This window comes from Pan troglodytes, chromosome 4 (genome assembly GCF_028858775.2).
Source record: "Pan troglodytes isolate AG18354 chromosome 4, NHGRI_mPanTro3-v2.0_pri, whole genome shotgun sequence".
In the NCBI taxonomy this organism is placed as follows: domain Eukaryota; kingdom Metazoa; phylum Chordata; class Mammalia; order Primates; family Hominidae; genus Pan; species Pan troglodytes.
Genome location: NC_072402.2, coordinates 114,017,410 through 114,035,839, shown reverse-complemented (window position 1 = coordinate 114,035,839; position 18,430 = coordinate 114,017,410). Strand labels below are relative to the sequence as shown.

Here is an 18,430-nt window from a genome sequence, read left to right as displayed (position 1 = left end):
GGTGAGATTATGGCTTACTGCGGCCTCAAATTCTTGGACTCAAGCTATCCTCCCACATTAGCCTCCCAATAGCTAGGACTATAGGCATGCCCTACCATGCCCAGCTTACAATCTCTGTCTGTTAACTGGCATGCTCAGACAACTTGTATTTAATTATTAATATGATTGGGTTTATATATACCACATCTTTGTTTTCTACTTGTCACATTTACTCTTTGCTTCTTCATCTATTTTCCTGCCTTTTTTGGTATTAACTGAATGTTTTTAGAATTCCATTTTATCTCTATTATTAGTTTATTAGCAATATCTCTTTTTTATATTTATTTTTAACAGTTATGCCAAGGTTTAACATGCATAGCTACAACTTATCACAGCCTACTGTCATATTATATTGTAAAGATTTATAAAAGTAGTATACTTCCATTTCCCTCCTCCCATCTTTTGTGCTATTATTTCCACACATTTACTATAACCTATACTATAAGCTCTACAAAACACTATTATTATTTTTGTTTAAAATAGTTATATTTCCATGACAGTAAAAATTAGAGCATTTTAAAAATATTTACCCAAACATTTTGCTATTTCCAGTTCTTTTCATTATTTTGGCAGCGGGAGAGAGGGAGAGAAAGAGAGAGAGAGAGTGTGTGTGTGTGTGTGTGTGTGTGTGTGTGTGTGTGTGTGAGTGTGTATGTGTGTGTGTGTAGTGTGCGGTTTCAAATTTCCATCAGAAACCATTTCACTTCAGCCAAAAGAGCTCCCTTTAACACTGCTTACTAGCGTAGACCTGGTACCAATGAATTTTCTTCGAGTTTCCCTTACCCAAGGTTAGTTAGGCTCTGACTAAACTGTTCCCCATCTCAGACTTGTACACACAGAGCTTCTGGCAATTTGTTAATTATAGCTTAGGTTTTCCTACTCTGGTACTGGTTCCAGCAGAGGGTTCTGCTTGCAGGTTTCTGCTCTGGTGAGTTGTGATTCTTTGTATTTGTTTGTCTGAAAGTCTTTATTGCCTTCATCTTGTAATGATGTTTTCATTAGGTTTAGAACTCTAGGTTGACAGATCTTTCAATCACCCCCCTGCATACACTCTGTAAAGATGTCATTTTTAAATGTGTTCTCAAAAAGTCTACTGTCATATTTATCTTTATTTCTCTGTATATAATGTGTATTTTTACTCTGGATGCTTTTATTTTTACTTACTTCTTTTCTAATGCTCTTTCTTTCCTTATATACATCCAAGTTTCTTACATGTATCATTTTCCTTCTCGCTGTAAAACTTCTAACATTTCTTGCAAAACAGTTCTGCTGATAACAAATTCCCTCAACTTTTATTTGTCTGACAAAGCCTTTATTTCTTCTTCACTTTTTGTTGTGGACTGAATGTTTGTGACCTCCCAAAATTCGTATGTTGAAACTCTAACCTCAATGTAATAATTTATAGAGATGGTGCTTCTGGGAGTTAACTAGGTCATGAGGGTGGAGCATTCATGAACAGGATTAGTGCCCTTATGAGAAAGGCCAGAGAACTAGTTAATTCTCTTACTTCCCTGTGTAGATACAAGAAGTTGGCCATCTGCAACCTGGAAAAGGGCCCCTCACCAAAACATGACTATTCTGGCAACCTGATGTTGGATTTCCAGCCTCCAGAACTGTGAAAAATAAATTTCTTTTGTTTATAAACCAACTAGTCTATAACAATTTGTTTTAGCAGCCCAAACTGACTAAGGCAGCTTTGAATGATAAAATCAGAAAATACAAAACTCTAGGTTGGTGGGTTTCCTTCTCATAGCAGTTTAAATATTGCACTCTCTTCTCTTGGTTGCATAGCTTCCGAGGCAAAAGATGTAATTCTTATCTTTGTCCATCTATAGATAAGATGTTTTTATCCTCTTGCTTCTTCCAAGAATTCGTTACTTTCAGTACTTTAAATATGATATACCTAGGTGTCATTTCTTTGCTTGTTTGATTTTTGCATTTATCTTTGGCGTTCTCTGAGCTTTCTAGATGTGTGGTTTGGTATCTGACATTAATTTGAGGAAATTTTCAGCCATTATTGCTTCAAATGTTTCTTCTGTTCTTTCTCTTTCCTCCTTCTGGTATGTCCATTATAGATATGCTACACCTTTTGTAATTGTCCCAAAGTTCTTCGATACTCTGTTTCAAATTTGTTAGTCTTTTTCACTTTTGGAAGTTTCTACTGATATAACCGCAAGCTCAGAGATTCTTCCCTCAGCTGTGTCCAGTCTACTAATGAGCGCACCAAAGACATGCTTCATTTCTATTAGTGTTTTTTATTTTTACCATTTCTACTTTTTACATTAGAGCCTTCAGCATATTATAATTGATTTAAATTCCAATAATTCCGACATCCTTGCCATATTTAAGTCTGGTTATGATGCTGGTTCTGTCTCCTCGAACTGTTTTTGCCCTTTAGTATGTCTCAAAATTTTTTGTTGAAAGCCAAACATGCCATACTGGGTAGAAGAAATTCTGGTAAATAGGCCTTTTATTATGTGACAATAAGGCATGAGAAAAGGGGAAACATTCTATAGTTCTATGATTAGGTCTCAGTCTCTTAGTGAGCCTTTGGGCTGTGAACTTGACAAGAGCTTCTCAGTTTTATCTCCAAGCTCAGGTGGGATAGAACATCTAGAATATGCTGAAGTCGGTTTCCCTTCCCCCAGGTTACTTAGGCTCTGAGTAAACTGTTTCCCATCTCAAACTTGTGCACACCAAGCTTCCGGCAATTTGTTAATTATAGCTTAGGTTTTCCTACCCTGGTACTGGTTCCAGCAGAGGGTTCTGCTTGCAGGTTTCTGCCCTGGTGAGTTGTGATTCTCTGTATTTGTCCTCTGTCTCTCCAGCTTTGGAGGCAGTGGTTTTCCTAGGATCTCATTCCTCGTGTTCAGCTTTGTACTTGTTAAGATGGAGTGATGACTTTCAAGCTGTTTACATGCTGAACCAGAAACCAGAAGTCTGGAGGCTTTTAAAGATGTTTCTCTTCATCACTAGTTGTCAGCAATTTGATTATGATAAACAAACCTGGTTTTTTGTTTCTTTTTTTTTCTTTAGACAGAGTTTCCCTTGTGATGTGATGGGACCATAGCTCATTGCAGCCTTGACTTCCTAGGCTCAAGCAATCCTTTCACCTCAGCCTCCTAAGTAGCTAAGACTACAGGAACCAACTACCACGCACAGCTAATTAAAAAAAAATAGGGGCCAGGTGAGGTGGCTGACACCTGTACTTCTACCACTTTGGGAGGCCACGGCAGAACTGCCTGGGCTCAGGAGTTTGAGACCCACCTGGGAAACATGGTGAAACCCTATCTCTACTACAAATCCAAAAAGAAAAAAAATGTAGCTGGGTATGGTGGTGCATGCCTGTAATCCAAGCTACTTAGGAGGCTGAGGCACGAGAATTGCTTGAACCTGGGAGGCAGGTGTTGCAGTGAGCTGAGATCGTGCCATGTACTCCAGCCTGGGTGCTGGGCAATACAGTGAGACTTGGTCTCCGGGGGAAAAAATAATTATAGAGACAGAGTCTCCTTATTTTGCCCAAGATGGTCATGAACTCCAGGGCTCAAGAGATCCTACTCCTATGTTGGCCTCTCAAAGTGCTAGAATTACAGGCATGAGCCATTGTAACCAGACTTGTTATGTTTCTTTTGCTTGGGGTTTACTGAATTTGTTGGATCTGTGGGTTTAAAGATTTTCTCAAGGAATAAAATGTTTTGGCTATTACTTCTTCAAATATCTTTTCTGATCCCCCTCCCTCTCCTTCTAGCTGCAATTGCACATATGTTTGACTGTTTAATATTGTCCCATAACTCACTGATGCTGTTATTTTTTCAAGTCTTTTTTTTTTTCTGTTTCATTTGGGGTCATTTACATCTGTATAACTTCAAGTTCACTGATCTTTCTTTTTTCAGTGTTTAATGTGCTCTTGAATTCAGTATATTTTTCATTTCAGCTATTGCATTTTTCATTGCTTGAAGTTCCATTCAATTCTTCTTTATTTCTTCCATTTCTCCTCTCATTGTGTCCACATTTTAAAAATCATTTGAACAAATGTAGCATGTTTATAATAGCTTTTTAAATACACTTTTCTGATAATTCCATCATCTCTGTCATTTCCAGATTTGTTACTAATGGATTTTTCTCCCAGGTATGGATTGCATTTTTCAGATTCCTATTCTGTATAATTATTTTGTATAAAAGAACATTTTATATAAGTAAATAAAATTTCTGTATAAATTTTATTTTCTGTATAAAATATAAACTATTCTGTATAATAATTTTTATTGATACTCAGACATGGTGAATTTCACATTGCAGAGTGCTCAATTTTGTTGTCTCTCTTTAGTGGTAAGCGCTTTCTAGGAGGTAGTTATGTTACTTTCACATAAATTTATCCATTTTGAGGTTTTTTTTAAATTTTTAATCTACCTATTTATTCTGAGACTGGGTTATGAGACTGGCTAATTTTTCTATTTTTGGTAGACACAGGGTTTTACCATGTTGCCCAGGCTGGTTTCAAACTCCTAGGCTCAAGTAATCTGCCCGCCTCAGCCTCCCAAAGTGCTGAGATCACAGGTGTGAGCCACTGTGCCCAGCCACTTGAGGTGTTTTTTAAAAGCTCTACTTAAGATCACATAGAGAAGCCCTTGTTTTAGGGTGATTTTGCCCCATTTCTAAGGCTTGACCCTTCTCAAGTCTCTATTGAATGTCCTTGAATTAAATAATGTCTCTTCACTGTGACTGGGCAACATTAGTCAAACAATCCCAGTCCTGTGTGAGCTCTGGGAATTGTTTACTTTACAGTTTCCTTATAATTATTTTACTTTGGAAGTTGTTATTGCCCAACTTGGTGGTGTATCTTCCATTTCTCTCCTCATTATGTTTATGTTTTCCTTTAATTCCTTTAACAGAGTATGCAGAGATTGATAATCAACCAAAGTTGCAAGGGACTCCATGAACACTTCTATAGCAGTTAATCCTTTGTAAGCAGAAGGAGAAGTCACTATATGTATGTTTAATGGAGATAGAAAGAGATGCAGAAATGTTGCATCATGTTTTTGCCCTCAACTTTTCAAATCCCAAAGACTTAAATTACCTACAGTTATTTTTAAGAAATACATTTGAAAATATTTATGTATTAAGCATTTTAACGTGGTTTGAATGTTTTTGTTCCCTCCAAAACTCATGTTGAAGTTTAATCCCCCAAAAAAACGGTGTTGGAAGGTGGGGCACAATGGGAGGTGTTTAGATCATAAGGTCTTTGCCTTCATGAATAAATTAATGAAATCATAAAATGGGCTCCCAGGAGTGGGTTTGCTCTTTTGAGCCCTTTCCCTTCTACCTCTTGCCATGTAATGATGCAGCAAGAAGGCCCTCGCCAAATGCAGGTGCCTTGATCTTGGAGTTCCCAACCTCTGGAACTGTAAGCCAATAAATTTTTGGTCATTATAAATTACCCAGTCTTAGGTATTCTGTTATAGCAGCATAAAATTGACTAAGGCTAAAATATATTCTATTCTTAGAAATAAGCCATTCAGGATTATATCTCAGATTTTTACAGCCAACAAAATTTCTGCTCTCTGGATCCTGTTCAACATAAAGCAAAAAATGCAAGATGAAAGGGGTTAGTACCTGAGTATCATAAATGGTCCAGCTTTATAACGTTTAGGTAAAAATCTATTGTGCACTCTGTCCCTTGTGAATAGGGCTTAAAATTTAACCTCTATAACTTAATTGAGCCAATTCCCACTACCTCATGTCATTGAAAAAAATGTGGGATAACAAAACTATACTGTTCATTCTCTCTCCTTGTCTCCTAACACTCTGAACAGAGATGCTCAGAGAAGCTATATTATTACAAAGACCTCTGACTATATCTACAAATATTCCCTAGGCTATCTAAGCTTTCTTATGTCAATAACCTAACACCCTACTTTTCTCTGACCTGTGAACAGCTCTGGCAGGAGTATAGCAGGATATTGGGAAGAGAATACACTGACGGAGGGAGTTCAGCAGCAATTTTTGTGGTTATTTTTTCCAATAAATGGCACAGAGTTGAATCCTGATAGCATACCCAGTCCTGATCTCTTTTCCACTGAAGATAAATTGTGAAAACCGTATTTCCTAAGGAACTAGTGGGAATAGAAACAGTCTATTCATAATCACCTTAAATGTTGATATCAGCATAGCTGGAAAAATCCGCTGCCTAAATCCCATGGTAAAAATTCACTAATTTTGCAGGTATTAAATCAACTGAATAATTTTGGATGGGTAGATAATGGAAGTAGCCATTCTGACAGCTAAAATACTACAGGGAAGGAAACTTAATTTTTAAGTCTCTGAAAATAATTGCAAGTAGAATTTTGTATTTTTAAACTACACAATTGGGATTGTTTATCATGATAAAATGTACATTTCTGTAATTTCTGCATGCCAGTAGTGTTAACCTTTTATTTAGATAAAATACACAGTTTAACTACTACTGTCTGAAAATTGTTAGAGAGTAATCTCTCCATTTACCCTAACAAAAAAGGACCCAGGCCTGATTGGATCAGGTTGATATAATAAACACAGTAAAAGGTTTTCTTTCCCATTTTCAACACAGTCTTAAAGCTCTGAGAATATATTAATATACTGGGCAGAGTATAACAGCCTGTGGGGTTAGTTTCAGATGATGAGAAGCACAAAACTTTCACAATTCTCTTGCTTACAACTTTCTGCCTGGTCAGCTCTAAAAAAAGAACTATAAAAATGGCAGAAGGTACAGGAAGGAAGAAAAAAACAAAGAACATCCCATATTACTAAAATTCTTCCCTACTAGGTTCTCAATAATGTAGAAAAGAGCTGTGATAGAGTTGGGAACTCCTCTGGGGCAGAGACTTGTATTTTACTTCTGTGCCTTCAGCGCCTAGTATATTTCTGGGTACAGTGCAGAGGAGTATTACACATATCTCTTCCTTCCATTGCTGAGGCTGTGGTGAAGACAAGGAAATTAACCCAGATGGGGCTCAGTCCTCCTCTTATCAAAGATATGGCTTCTCTGATGGACTCACACTTCACACTTATAGCGAAAATGTGACGTCTTACTGGCTGCCGTGTCTTAAGTCTTGCGTGAGAATTTGTATATTTCCAGCAGAGGGAACAGCATGTGATAAGGTTGGGAGGCCTAAGATTGTAGAGCATGTTTGTGAAGTCTCTGTCTCTGTTTTTTCTTTCCTATTTTGGCTGTGTAGAGCAAGTGCAGAGATTAAAATGAATCATACTCCTTCGTTTATGAAATGGTATCACAATTGGTCTGCTCAGGTTTTATTTATATAGCTATTACTTTTTCTTGTAGACAGGTTTCTGACTTGTGACAAATTAAGGCTCCCATTGATTATGTTTATAACAAAAAGTCATATGCATTTTTAATTGCTTTGTAAATTATTTGTATAAAGACATCTGAGGGTCAAGATTCTGGAGAGAAACTGAAGGAAGAGAAGGAAATTGATTCCCTGTAGCTGCTTTTTCTCTGGAGGCATTTGTTGATTTGGGCCAAAGGCCAAGAGCCTGAGAATCAAGCTTGGACTGCGCAGAGGCAGAGAAACCAGCAGAACTTTTTGGAAGTATTGCAGAGCTGGAGACCAAAGGGCTCTCAACATACTTCCAGTTTTTCCCTAAACACATTTGCCAAATTCTGAAGCTACATTAGTTGGGGGCCTAAAAAGCTTAAGCAGAACACCTTATAAAAGCAGAATTGGCACTGGGGAAGTCTCACTGTGTTAAGGAAACAAAGAAAGAGTTCACGATTTACCAAAATGGGGGTCACCATGGCCATACCAGGTTCTCAACGGAAAAATCTGAAGGGCTATACCCTAAGAGCAGGAACAAACACTAGGTAGATTGAGACTTATAAAAACTGCAACCAAACATTTTCTTAGCTCGGTTCTTGATCAGATTAAATAATCAATTCTCACTTTTTATGTCTAATAAAGGATGAGTCAACTCTGGTGAAAGATACGCATCATTTGAAGCCTCTAAAATTTTTTTAAATCCACAATGTCCAGCATACAATACAATTAAACTAGAGTTAAGAAGCAGTAAAGTGACTGATAATAGAGATTAAACACATAATGGAAGCAGACTGAGAAATGAACCAAACACCAGGCTTGCAAACAAAGACTTCAAAATAAGTAAGATTAATAAACAAATAAAAATAGAAAAAAAGATAGAACACAGGTATGGAAACATGAAATTTTGTTATAGGGAATCTATACTTTAAAATAATTAAACTGACATTTTAGAACTGTAAAATACAGTATCTGGGAGGCTCTGCTTCTAGTATAGAAGGGATGAACTTCTCATACAACCAATCCTCTTTCAAATGGCAGCTATAAACTCTACAAAACACAAAACAAAAAGAAAAAATTATCTAAAGGCTCTGGAAATAGAAAAACACAGGCTGATTATGAAGGAGAGTTGAACTTTGAAAAGTGATCAGCAGAGTGAATCTCCCATTTTTATATTGCTTTGCCCTGAAGGCAGCAATAGACATACTGTCAACAGTGCTAGGTCTCCAAAATGCCAATAGAAAAACTCCCTTAAACTTATTGTCCAGAGGAAGCAGGGAAAAGATCCAGAGACAACCACAGCCACTGAAGAATGAAAGAACTCTGGAAAATAGAAGGCCAGCGGTGGAAAGAGCTCATGTCTATGGCTAGTCAATGAACATGCATGAATGGGAGAAACCGGAAGCAGCGTGCAGTTAAACTTTAGAGTACCAAGACACCACACAACACAGACATGACAGTGTGCAATTTGAGTGTAACTCTTAGTAAGTATGATCCTCCATGTTCCAGCTTTCAGGTCAGAATGGGTTCAAAATGATGCCTCACGTGGGGCTATCAGGAATATCACAGGAACTGATTAATTAGTAGGTGTCTGTTGGGACTGACTCTTATGGCATAGCTGCTACCAGTTATGGAAAGAGGGTTCAGGAGTATCATTTTTAGTCATTAATCCAACTATTATTTACCAAACTCCTACTGTGTTTCATGACAATCTGGCTCTCTGGACTCACCAACATGCCAGTCTCTTAGCTTAGTAATATATTAATATAAATCTGCAACAGAGAACTAGCCTGGGATCCTAGAGAAATTTATTTTCATTTAAGTTCCTAGACTATGGGAGGGAGATATTTCACTGAGTCTTGAGATAGGTACCACATTTTATGAGCTTCCATATCCCAAATACATAACACAGTGCCTGGCCCAGGGTAAGTGCTTGTTCAATGAATGTTTCTTGAATTGAATTGAACTTTGGAGAAAAATTTAGCTACTTTACCCCAACTATCCAAGGACATATTTTTCATTCTATCTGTCACTATAACAGGAAAAACTTGTAAAACTTGGCTTGGAATCACTTAGGCTGATGTATGTAGATGGACAGGCACTCTGTGGTTGCCAGGGCCTTTATGTACTTCACACATTTAACTGTAAAAGTTTCAATTGTTTTCAAACTTTGTGCAAGATTCAAATGCCTCTGGAATTAGCAAAGACCGTGTTCCTGGGCTTAGGCCATCTCCACTTCCCAGCAAATGAACAACAATATGTATAGATCAAAATTCTGACTACTGGGAAGATATTACTACTCTACTGTCCTTCCAGACACCTTGAGTGGGACCATAATACTGTAGCTGACCATTTCCAGCATTTGCAGCTGCCAACATATGCAACATCTTCTGTAATCATCTAACCTAAGATTTCTACCCCTTGCTCTTGCTCAGCTTCGTCTGAAACAGCAATAATTCATAGATTTGGGTTTTTTTGTGGTAATTTCTGTTATTTTCCAGGTGGCTTTCATTCCTTTTTGTTTTTGTTTTTTTTTTCTCATCTGTGTATTTTCAAATAGCCAATAGAAAAACCCACCAAAAACCCAGTCTTCGAGCTTACCAATTCTTTCCTCTGCCTGGTCCATTCTACTGTTGAGAGCCTCTAATGAATTCTTCAGTTCAGCAAATGTGTTTCTCATTTTCAAGATTTCTGTTTGATTTTTAAAGTATTATTTCAGTTAAAAATTATTATGTTTATTTTATAACTTACTGTACAGCTACAGTTATCAAGTAGTATGTGCATTTGGTATAAGAATAAACATATACAGCATATGGAACCAAAGAGACTTACATAATCAATGGCCAAACAATTTTGACAAAGGTGTTAAGATAACTCAGAGGGGAAAAAATGATCTGTTTAACAAATGATGCTGGAAAAATGGGATATCCATTTAGAAAGAAGTGAATCTTGGCGCTCTCTCGCATCATTTATCAAAATTATCTTAAAACAAATTACAGACTTTTGGTTCCAAAATGGTAGCACAGAAGCAAGCTGGCTTCACTCCCCCTAATAGAAAACCACAAACAAATACACAGCACCAACATTTTTACCAGCAACAATCCAGAACTCAAATATGAGGATAAGACAGCTCCCAGGGCCACAGAAGAGTGAAAAACTCTGAGCAAATGGTTAGAGAACTGGACTTTCACATATGTGATGTGTCCCCCACCTCTACCCAGCACTAAATGCATGGAAAATCTGCCCCAAACTCAGAATTTCCACTAGAAAAAGTAAGATTGAAGTGATCAATTAGCTTACCCACCATCTTGGGTGCCTTGGCAGGAGACTTGACTTTGCCTTGACCCATGTGAAGCACTGTGACTCCTTGAAGGAAGAAATATCCCTGAGGACAGGCAGAGAAAAAAGAGGGAGGCAAGACTGTCATCCACAGCCTGGAAACTCTGCTGTTACTTGGCCAAAGGAGACACCATATGAAAGAGGTTGTTCAACAGCAACATGCTGTAGGAGGTATGTTCCACAGGTCTCCTAGGCACAAACCCCCTAGCCAGTCAGCCTTGACACACTGCTGGGATAATCCCTTTGGGGCCGCCCCTGTTCATGACAGGCAGAGCTCTGATCATTTATCAACGCAAGGTGAACCTGGGCTTAAGGTACCACTTAAAGCCAAAAAAGAGGCAGCAACTTAGCATTAAATATTTGCTAGCCAATATATCCAATAAAAACCAAAATAAGCTGAACAGAATAAAATGGAATAAATAACTAATCTTTCAATGCAAAGACATAAATCTGTACCCACAAGAAACAACACCAAGCAAGGAACCATGACCTCCCCAAAAGGACAAAGCAATAATAAGCAGAATCTCTTTGCACATTGTAAAGAGATTATGTATCCATGATGAACAAAATATTACTGAGTTTTTTATTTGCCTCAGGTTCCAATATGGCTCAGAACGGCACTGTTCCTGACCCAGTCTTTGTTTATAATTTTCATATTTTCTTCATTTTTTTTGTTAATTTTTGTTTTTAAAAATATTGCCTTAAAATATTATTTATATTGATTGCTGAACTTCCTTTAAATTTTGTGTCTGAGGTAAGTGCCTTACTTGCCTACCCTACTCCAGGTCTCCTGCTATGTCTTGAAGATGAAAACACTGAAATTTTAATACAATTCAATTTAAATAAGTAACTCTATTAAAAATTCAGAGGGATGTTAGGATTAAAAACCTTCTAAAAATTTCTGTTTTAAACAAAAGGCAGCAAAGCATATACTCCACCTGAGCACTGAGATTGAGGAAATGTATGTCTCACTGATTTCTCACAGAAAAGGCTTATGTGACTACACTCATGACCTCACAAAGTTTTATTCCACTGTGTAATAGCAAAGGGTCTCCCAGAATCTGTAAGTGAAGGCTCAGCTAAGTGCAGCTTAATGGTTTTAAAGATTAGCTATTAGCTCTCATCTGAATGCAGCAGAAAGTATCCTGGGGACTGTTCCCCATAGGAAAGAATACCTAGGACTTATGAGGCTCTACTGTTGGGGATTAAGCAAACAAAAGAGCTGTATCCCTGTGCCTACTTAATGGTGTCTGGGTCTGGAAAAAGTACCACTTCTGGAAAAAGTGCCGAGGGTAACCTTCACAGCTCCCCGCACTGAGAGGACCCAGGAAGAAGAGATGAGACTGAGGATGGCTCTTTGATGTTTCCCTTCTCTGAGCCTCACAAGGCAACCCACCCCTACCTGTGGAAATCATGTCGAGTGGAGAAGGGGCCTGTGTGACTTTCCTAACACCTCAGGAGATCATGTTTTGAACAGGAACATGTGCGGCCACTTATTATTTGTCTATTTTGCTTTATCACTGGGAATCTCTCTGTGATCTTTCCTCCCTGTAATTCTTTAAATTAAAAAAGGCTCAAGGAGAAAAAAAAAAAACAACCTTTTTATGTGTCAATGCTGGTGAGATAACAGAAAAGATGAAACTGCAATCTCAACCACCTCCTTAGAAACCCAGGAGTCAGTCTCAGGACAAAAAAAAAATCTTTTTTGTGATTTGATCATGGATTCCACAAACCATTGTGGTTCCAGGCATCATTTTGGGAGTTACGAGATAAAAGGACTCTTCCCACCCTCTGGCCATAGTCAAGTGAGTGATAAGATGTACCACTCCAAAACACAGAGCAGGATAACCACAAGCATACAGTAGTATAGTTTTTGGTAATATAGATAAGATCTCCTTTCTCCTTAAGTGACATTCTCCATAATCGAAAGCTTTGAATTAGAGAACAAACTTTACAGAGCCTGATGAACTGTTCCTATGCTCAAGAACTGAATTTAGGTGACTGTCTTCAGCTGCATGGTGATCCCTGTGGTGGACAAATAGGCACAGGCCTTAGGTTTTCCTTAGGAATGAATTAGCTAATATTAAGGCTTTTTAAAAACAAAACTATAACTACTAAAGAAGAATGCATTTATCACCTTGCGTTGATAAATGATTTCATTTTCTCTGAGAAGAGAATACCATACAGTTTAGAGAAAAATTCACTAGAGCCTCTAAGGAAATGTTAAGAACTCTTTTTACTAAATGTCACCATTATCTCATATTACTTACCTCAGTGCCTCCCAAACTTTTTCTCACATCATCCTACACACAATAAATATTTCTCTATCATATTGGAGTAAACCTTGGAGGATTTCTGAACCCTCAACTAGGCTGCTTACGGCTTAAAGAACTGAAAAGATATATGTGTCAACAGGAAAAAGCTGTTGATACAGGAGTTAAAAAGAAATTACTTAGGCAGATAGTGAGGGCACAGGAGTCCTTGGCAAGGTTTTCCTTTAAATGAAAAGCAGCCCCCCCCAATCATTTTCTTTTCTAACAAAGAGTAGCCTGTAAAATCGAGCTGCAAACATAGACAAACAAGCTAGAAGCTTGCACAGGTGAATGCCAGCGGTTGTGCCAACAGAAAAAAGCTACCTGGGAACAGGCACATTCAAAACGGCAGCTCCATCTTCTCTTTGCCAGCCATGTGTACAGTATGGAATAGGCAAGATGTCCCTGGCCAAGTAGAAAATCCGTTTGCATAGGATTAGGGTGGGGCAACCAGCCTCCCTTGTGCACCATGTAAACGTCACACCTGATGGAACCAATCTGTGGGCCCTAGGTAAATCAGACACCACCTCCTCAAGCCTGCCTATAAAATCTGGTGCAATCCGCTGCAGGCAGCCTTCCTCTTTCGGATGCCTCTCCCTCACAAAAGAGAGAGAGAGCTGCTCTCCTCTCTTCTTTGTTTTGCCTATTAAACTTTCCATTCCTTAACCCACTCCATGTGTGTGTGTCCGTGACATTAATCTTCTTGGTGCAAGACAAGAAATCTCGGGTATTTCCCCAGACAAGGATGCTACTTCACTATATCCATGAAAATATAGGGACTTTTCACCTCAGTTAAATACATGAGAACCTGACCCATGGTCACGTATATGCCAGACAAGTTGCTGAATCTTGTGCCCATTCCAAGATAGAAGGGGCATAATGCTTGGTGGACTTGTTTCGTTTCTGGAGGTAATACAGTTTTCAATGGGTGGCTGCTTTGGCCTATTCACCAAATGTCTGATTAAGACCTTTTGCTGACGTTTAAGTACCGAAATGATTTTCTACCCTACTATGTGATCCAAAACAAAATTTTAACTTATGAAAAGGCACAATATATGTGTTTGTTAAAATTAAACAATTTTTTTCTAGATTTCAAAAATCTAGATACATTCATAAAGATAAATTAATCACTATCGCTCTGTCTTTCTTCTACTAAGCACATACTTTTTCTACTTAACCTTCATTTGACATGTGCTTTTTAAAAAAAGCTGTGAGATTTGAGATTTCAGTAGGTCTTAAGGCAAGAAAAGGCTCTATTGGGCCTAGGCATCAGTGCTAGTGACCCAGTGAATTCCAAAAGAGCTTGTGGTATCTGCAGAAGCTTGGAGTATCATCTCAAGCCTGTGGTGAGGCCTTTAAGGTTTTGAAGCAAGGCCTTCTCCTTTGAGTCCTTAATGGGCTCTGACGGATTTTGAACAGGGGGCACTGGGTGACCAGATAATCCAAACTATTCACCATGAGTGCTCTCTGCTCTCCCTATCTATAAAGGTGAGCAGGGCAAGAAGCAATCCATTATTGGATGGAAGTGATGTTTATGAGACCAAGGCCTGCCACATCTATCAGGCCATATGGAAAGATCTCTATGACTAGCTACCTGAGAGGGAAAAAAATTAAAATTTGGGATAAAGAAGCCTCAACTATATGCTGCCTTCAAGAAATGCATCTCAACTATAAAAGACCCACACAAACTGAAAGTGAAAGTGTAGAAAAAGCTATTTCTTGCAATTGGAAACCAAAAAATAGCAGGAGTAGCTAAACTTTGATAAAATAGACTATGAATCTAAGACTGTAAAAAGAGATAAAGAAGGTCACTACATAGTGATAAAGGAATCAATTTAGCAAGAGGATATAACAATTATAAATAGCAATGCAGCCAACATCAGAGCACAGTGTATAAAGCAAACATTAATAGACTTAAAAGGAGAGATAGACTGCAACACAATAATAGTAGGGGACTTTAACAGCCCACTCTCAGTAATGGACATATTATCCAGACAGAAAATCAACAATGAACCAGCAGAGTTAAAGTGCACACCAAATCTAATAGGCCTCTCTGACATTTATAGAAATTTCACCCAAATTTCTATACACGCAGAATACATGTTATTTTCATTAAAACACGGGACATTCTCCAAAATAGATGATATCTTAGGTCATAAAACAAGTCTGAGCACATTTTTAAAAAAACAGAGGTCATATCAGTAATCTTTTCTGAACATAATGAAATCAAACTAGAAATCAATAACAAAAGGAACCTCAGAGAATACATGAATACATGGAAATTAAACAAAATGCCCCCAAATTACGAATGGATCAATAAAGAAATTAAGAAGAAAATAAAAAGTTTCTTAAAACACATGAAAATGGAAATACAAAATACCAAAATCTGTGAGATCCAGCAAAAGCAGTCCTAAGAGGGAAGTTTACAGTGATAAATGGCTGTATTATAAAAGCAGAAAGAGGCCAAGCACGGTGGCTCATGCCTGTAAATTCCAGTGCTTTGGGAGGACAAGGCAGGTGGATTGCTTGAGCCCAAAAATTTGAGACCAGCCTGGGCAATATGGCAAAACCCCATATCTACAAAAAATATAAAAAATTAGCTGGGCATGGTAGGGCACACCTGTAGTCCCAGCTACTCAGGAGGCTGGGATGGGAGAATCATTTGAGCCTGGGAAGTTGAGGTTGCAGTGAGTTGTGATCATGCCACTGCACTCCACTCTGGGCAAAAAAACAAAAACAAAAACAAAAACAAGGCAGAAATACTTCAATAAACATTATAATAATGAATCTTCAGAAACTAGAAAAGCAAGAATAAACCACATTCAAAATCAGTAGAAGAAATAAAGAAGATCAGAGCAGAAATAAATGAAATAGAAATTTAAAAGTACAGAAGATCAAAAAAAGAAAAAGATGGATTTTTAAAAAGATAAACAAAATAGACAAACTTTACCCAGACTAAGAAAAAATGAGAGAAGATACAAATAAATAAAATCAGAAACTAAAATGGAGACATAATAATTGAGGCCTCAGAAACAGAAAGAAGGCTGGGCATGGTGGCTCATGCCTATAATCTCAGCACTTTGGGAGGTCGAGGTGGGTGGATCACCTGAGGTCAGGAGTTTGAGACAAGCCTGGTCAACATGTTGAAATCCCATCCCTACTAAAAAAAAAAAAATTAGCTGGGCATGGTGGTGGGCCCCTGCAGGCCCAGGTACTTGGGAGGCTGAGGCAGGAGAATCACTTGAACCCAAGAGGCAGAGGCTGCAGTGAGCTAAGATCAAGCCACTGCACTCCAGCCTGGGTGGAGAGTAAGACTCCATCTCAAAAAAATAAATAAATAAAAGAAATGGAATCATTAGAAACAGTTATTAACAACTACATGCCAACAAATTGGAAAACCTAGAAGATGGATATACTACTCAACATATACAAACTACCAAGACTGAACCATTAAGGAATGTAAAATCTCAGCAAACCAATAATGAGTAATAAGATCAAAGCCATAGTAAAAAGTCTTTATTAAAGAAAGGCCCAGGACTTAACAGCTTCATTGCTGAATTCTACCAAACATTTAAAGAAGAACCAATACTAATTCTATTAAAGTCTTAAAAAAAAAAAAACTGAAGAGAAGGGAATACTTGCAAACTCATTCTATGAAAACCAGACAAGGACACAATGATAAAAGAACACTACATGCCCATATAACTGAAAAACACAGATGTAAAAATTCTCAATGAAATACTGCCTGTCCAAATTCAACAACACATTAAAAAGATTATTCGCCATGATCAAGTATGATGAATATCAGGGATGCAAGCATGGTTCAGCATACACAGATGCAGAAACATGATATATCACATGAACAGAATCAAGAATAAAAATCTAAAAATTGGTATGGAGCCACAAGAGACCTCGAATAGCCAAAACAATCCTGAGCAAGAGAACAAAGCTGGAAGGAGACATCATACTACTTGATATCAAAATGTACCACATTTTGTAACCAAAACAGCATGGTATTGGCATAAAAACAGACACATAGACCAATGGAACAGAATAGAGAGCCCAGATATATAACCATTCATCTACAGCCAACTCATCTCTGACAAATTATTTTAATAGATGCTTGAAAAGCATTTAATAATTTAAAACCCCTCATCAAAATGGGTACAGAAAACATACCTCAAATATCAAAGGCCATATGTGACAAACCCATGGCCAACATCATACAAAACAGGGAAAAATTAAAAGCCTCTCCTCTAAGAACTAGAACAAGACAAGTACATTCATTAACCTAAAGACTCCACTAGAAAACTGTTAGAGCTGAAAAACGAATTCAGTACAGTTGCAGGATACAAAATTAACATGCAAAAGTCAGTAGCATTTATATATGCCAAAAGCTAACAATCTGAAAAAGAAATGAAGAATGTAATCCCATTTACAATAGTTACAAAAAATATAAAATATCTTCAAGTCAATTTAACCAAAGAAGTGAAAGATTTATATGAGGAAAACTGTAAAACTCCAATGAAAGAAATTGAAGAAGACAAATAAAAGGAAAGATATTCTATGTTCATGGACTGGAAGAATGAGTATTGTTGAAATGGCAATACTACCCAAAGCCATTTATAGATTCTATACAATACCTATTAAAATACCAATGACATTTTTCACAGAAACAGAAAAAAAAATCCAAAAATTGGTATGGAGCCACAAGAGACCTCAAATAGCCAAAACAATCCTGAGCAAGAGAACAAAGCTGGAAAACAAAATAGGAAAAGGACACCTCTTCAGTAAATGATGCTGAGAAAACTGAATAACTATGTGCAGAAGAATCAAACTGGACCCTATCTCTCACTATACATAAAAATAAAATCAAAACGGATAAAGGTATAAATCTAAGACCTAAAATTATAAAACTACTATAAGAAAACATCGGGGAAGTGCTCCAGGACATTGAGCTGAGTCAAAGATTTTTTTGTATAAGACCTCAAAAGCACAGGCAACCAAAGTAAGAATAGATAAATGGCATTTCATTAAGCTTAAAAGCTTCTGCAAAGAAAACAATTAACAAAGTGAAGAGACAACCCACAAAATGGGAGAAAACATTTTCAAACTCTCCCTTTGACAAGGGATTAATAACCGGAATATATAAAAAGCTCAAGAAACTCCAATAGCAAACAAAACAAAACGAAACCAACCAACCAAACAAAAAAACCCAAAAAACAGTTTAAAAATGGGCAAAAGATCTGAACAGACATTTCTCAAGAAATAGAAACGGCCAACCAGTATATGAAAAAATGCTGAAAATCACTAACATCAGAGAAATGCAAATCAAAACCACAATGAGATACCATTTCACCTGCTAAAATGCCTTGTATCAAAAAGACAGGCAATAACAGATGTTGCCAGGCCTATGGAGAAATGGGGACC

At 37.5% G+C, this 18,430-nt stretch overlaps 1 protein-coding gene across 5 annotated transcripts in view; it reads right to left on the bottom strand.

The window, feature by feature from the left end:
* LOC107974820 (BEN domain-containing protein 2-like) overlaps window positions 1–18,430 on the bottom strand; it is a 203,556-nt gene that overhangs the window by 173,541 nt on the left and 11,585 nt on the right. For 3 of the 5 annotated variants that reach the window (XR_010157311.1, XM_063811469.1, XM_063811468.1), the window contains 2 exons: window positions 10,654–10,734; window positions 9,951–10,040 (listed from right to left, as the gene is read on the bottom strand). Coding sequence is in view for 2 of the 5 variants with exons in the window: in XM_063811468.1 (XP_063667538.1) it covers window positions 9,951–10,029 (79 nt within the window). In the remaining 3 variants the exon portion in view is untranslated. Of the gene's footprint in view, window positions 1–9,950; window positions 10,041–10,649; window positions 10,735–18,430 lie in introns of all 5 variants that reach the window. The other 2 variants (XR_010157312.1, XM_063811467.1) reach the window with 1 other exon arrangement.